Below are 3876 nucleotides of genomic sequence, written 5' to 3'. Positions count from 1 at the left end.
GGGATTTGTTAAGAGGATCTTTCGGCCTCTTCATTGCTCCTTTGTATCCATTGTTTCACGCAGGGTTTCCACAGGGGATGAAGGCGCAAGTCAGGATTAATGGGTTTTAAAGTGCCTGGCAAAGAGGAAAAGTATAAAGACACATTTAAAGGGGTCATATGATGCGATTTCAAGTTTTCCGGATGAATAACATATACATCTGATATATAAAATCTGGATGAATCATGTATATTTATAGTGGTACTAAAGAGCAAGTTTTCAGTGCTGTTAAAATACACCACTATTGTTTTTCTGAGCAGTCAATACTGGTTAAACTCGTGTTTCTGACAGTTCACACTGAAAAGACGGTATGTTTATGGTCTGCAAAAATGGCATTTAATGATTTTCTTGAAGGCGCTCTGAAAGTCTTTATTGAAGTAGGCGTAAATGATGGGGTTCAAAAGCGAGTTTGAATACCCGAGCCAATTAATGACGTCGATGAGCCACAAAGGCATATCACAAGACGGACAAAAAGGCAGCACGATCGCTTTGATGAAGAACGGCAGCCAACACACAATGAAAGTGCCCATTATAATGCCCAGAGTCTTCACTGTCTTGCGCTCGCGCGCTAAGGCAAGCTTCCTCTTCGCCTCGGTGTTCTTCTCGTGTTTGTTCTCGAACAGAGGGGCAGAGTTTGGCGTGTTGGGCAGAGGCAGGTTGTTTTTGGAATTGCTGTGAACCTCGATGATCTCCAGAGACTCGCCGTCTTCCGCGTGCTTCACCGCGCCGTTTACGCACGCGGCGGGCTTGGGTTCGACTGCGCTTTTCCAGTTTTTGCCCAGCTCTCCGTTCGCTCGCTTAAAAAGCGCAGGTGACACAGTCAAACATTTCACCCTCTTTTTCTCAGGTTTTCGAACGGTTTTGCGAATGCGAAATCTCGCCGCTTTGAATATGCGTCCGTACAAGACCAGCATGAGAATCAGAGGGATGTAAAACGCGCAAAAGGTGGAATAAATAGTGTACCATGGGTCGTGGCTGATCATGCAAGCTTCAGGATTGGCCATGTCTTCTGCTTTACTCTTGGGTTGAGATTTCATGATCAACATGGGTGGAATTGATATTGAAAAGCCGACAAACCAGGTAACGGTGATTAAAAGAGCAGCACGTTTTAATGTCCTTTTCTTCATGTAGTCTATTGGGTCGGTGATCGCCCAGTATCTATCCAAAGCGATAGCGCACAGGTGCAGAATTGAAGATGTGCAACATAAAATGTCTAAAGAAATAAAAATATCACAAGTTACCTGTCCAAGCGTCCACTTGTCTAAAACTTGGTAAAGAGCCGCCATTGGCAACACAAGCACCGACACCATGAGGTCCGTCACGGCAAGTGATCCGATTAGGTAGTTTGCAACATTCTGCAGGGATCTCTCCAAAGCAATAGCCGCCACAACACACGCGTTTCCAAATATGGAACATAGAATGAGCGCGCCGATCAGCAAAGACGTGGAGATCTGATAACTTAGTGGAACCTTCACAGGTAAAGTCACATTGTCGATTTGCTGATCTAAACCACTGTCGTTCTGAAATGATAAGAACGTGTCGTTGTTTTCTTCCATGTCGCGTAGCGCGTAAAATTAGCAAAACCTCATTAAACAGCACTACTCCATTCAGAGGAGCTCATAAACTTTAAGGCGATGCCAAACATCAACATTGTTACTGACGACTTGTGACGACGCGGCTCCATTTATATCAGCAGTGACTCTAGACGTCAGTTACCTACGCAAGTGAACCGGGTGGGCTCGGCATAGAATATGCACGCGCGTTTTTCCACAATTTCCTCCAGTGAGATCCATCCATCCTCATCATATGATTTGTAGCAACAAACTATTGAAGCAATTCCAACAGGTGAATGTAATGTTTCTTGATTCAACAAAGAAACAGTTTTGTATCAAACTGATTTTTATTATATTTGCAGGACGAACATCCCAGCAGCTGCAACAGAGTTAACTTCTACTTCGTGATCCACACACACTCACGGTAAGTGTAACACTACTGACACCTAGTGGTTAGCTATTAAATCAAATACATTCTATCACTACATCCTTTCCTTTAGATGTACAGAACAAGTTATTCCAAGTAATTATTCAAACTTATAGAATAAACAATTATTCAGCAAGTAGTGTACACTTATAAGACTTAATACAACATATTACAGTCTCAAAAATTATTTACATTGTGCAGTAACAATCAACATTACATTTCTTCTTTTTTTTTTTTTCCTTTTAAACTCAAATACTTGTTATGCTTGTGCATTATTCACAGATTAAGTCTATCAGGTGGCTTAGCTGTGCGCTTTGATCTTCGCAGTACTGATGAATGCATATCCTCAGTTGGTTCCTTGTCATCCATTACTGGAAGCGTTTTAGATGTTTTGTTTGATACTGCACTGTCTGTATCCTCTGTGGAAGTATCCACTATTACTGTCTCTTTTGTTTTCAACAGACTCCTCCGATTTCTCCTCAGGATTTGACCATCCTCTGTCCTGACCGTGTAAGATCTGGGATTCACCTCATCCAGGACTGTGGCTCTTGTAGACCAGGTACTGTGATCCTCAAGTCTTACTGTGTCATTATTGGAGAGTGGTTCTAGGCTTTTTGATGCCTTGTCATAGTTTGCTTTTTGTCGCTGTTTCAGGTGCTGTTGTTTCCTTTTTAGGTATTTGTTCTTGTTTGGTGATGTTAAACAAGGAAGTGTGGTCCGTAATCTGCGTCCCATCAGGATTTCTGCAGGAGACACACCATGTTCCAGTGGAGATGCACGGTAATTCAGCAGAGCTAAATAAGGATCTGATCGACTGTCTACTGCTTTTTTGAGCAGCAACTTCACTATGTGCACTCCCTTCTCTGCTTTTCCATTCGACTGTGGATATAATGGGCTTGACGTCACATGCTGAAACCCATACTCATCAGCAAATTTCTGGAAGTCTTTGCTATTGTAGCATGGCCCATTATCGCTGCAAACCACCTGTGGAATGCCATGTCTCGCAAAGATGGATTTCATATGTGTAACCACACTAGCAGCAGATGTACTGGGAAGCAATGCTATCTCTGGATAGTTTGACAGGTAGTCTATCACAATCAAGTAGTTCTTTCCATCCAGGAAAAATAAGTCAGTCCCAACTTTCTGCCTGGACACTGCTTCGGCACGTGTTTTCTGCCACATCTCTTGCAGTTAAACAGTTCTTTCTCTTTTTGCTGTTTCACTTTACTCATTCTGCATCTCTGCATTTTCTCTGTTACTGCAGCTACAGCTGAACTGTCACTTCCATTAGTCTTTGCGGTTTCATAAAACGTTTTAGCATGCTGTATAGCTATCTCACTGGCATGACATATCCGCACTGCTTCATTCAAGGTGAGCTCTGTCTCTCTCAAGAGCCTCTCCCTCACTTTTTTATCATTGATGCCAAACACAATTTGGTCACGAATCAATGAATCTTGCAACTGTCCGAAATTGCATGTTCGTGCTTTCAACTTCAAATCTACTAAGAAACTGTCAAAAGTCTCTCCTTGTTGCTGCAAACGAGACCGAAGAACATACCTTTCGAAAGTCTCATTCTTTTTCGGCGAGCAGTGTGAGTCAAGCTTCTCCATTACTACGTCGTATTTGCCTTTATCTTCGGCCCGCTCAAACACGAGCGTATTAAACACCTCTATAGTTTGAGGTCCCGCAACGGTGAGTAACAGTGCAATCTTACGTGCATCTGATGCTTCATCAAGGCCCATTGCTTGTAGGTAGAGCGTAAATCGTTGTTTGAACGTTCTCCATTCACAATCAATATTCCCCGTCCAGTTCACAGCGTCAGGCGGTTTAACACTTTCCATGACGACTCTGTGTCTC

The 3876-nt window shown here is 42.8% G+C and overlaps 1 protein-coding gene across 1 annotated transcript; it reads right to left on the bottom strand.

The window, feature by feature from the left end:
• Window positions 1-210: 210 nt before the first annotated feature.
• Window positions 211-1686, bottom strand: LOC107681135 (5-hydroxytryptamine receptor 1A-beta-like). The gene has a single exon (XM_016477303.1). It carries the CDS (start codon window positions 1593-1595, stop codon window positions 354-356), a length of 1242 nt encoding a protein of 413 aa, XP_016332789.1. The 5' UTR covers window positions 1596-1686; the 3' UTR covers window positions 211-353.
• Between the last annotated feature and the right edge of the window lie 2190 nt (window positions 1687-3876).

The sequence above is a fragment of the Sinocyclocheilus anshuiensis genome, unplaced genomic scaffold, assembly GCF_001515605.1.
Source record: "Sinocyclocheilus anshuiensis isolate Anshui unplaced genomic scaffold, SAMN03320099.WGS_v1.1 scaffold412, whole genome shotgun sequence".
Classification (NCBI taxonomy): domain Eukaryota; kingdom Metazoa; phylum Chordata; class Actinopteri; order Cypriniformes; family Cyprinidae; genus Sinocyclocheilus; species Sinocyclocheilus anshuiensis.
Note: the sequence above shows the minus strand (reverse complement) of the source record. Positions and strands in the feature narration are given on the sequence as shown.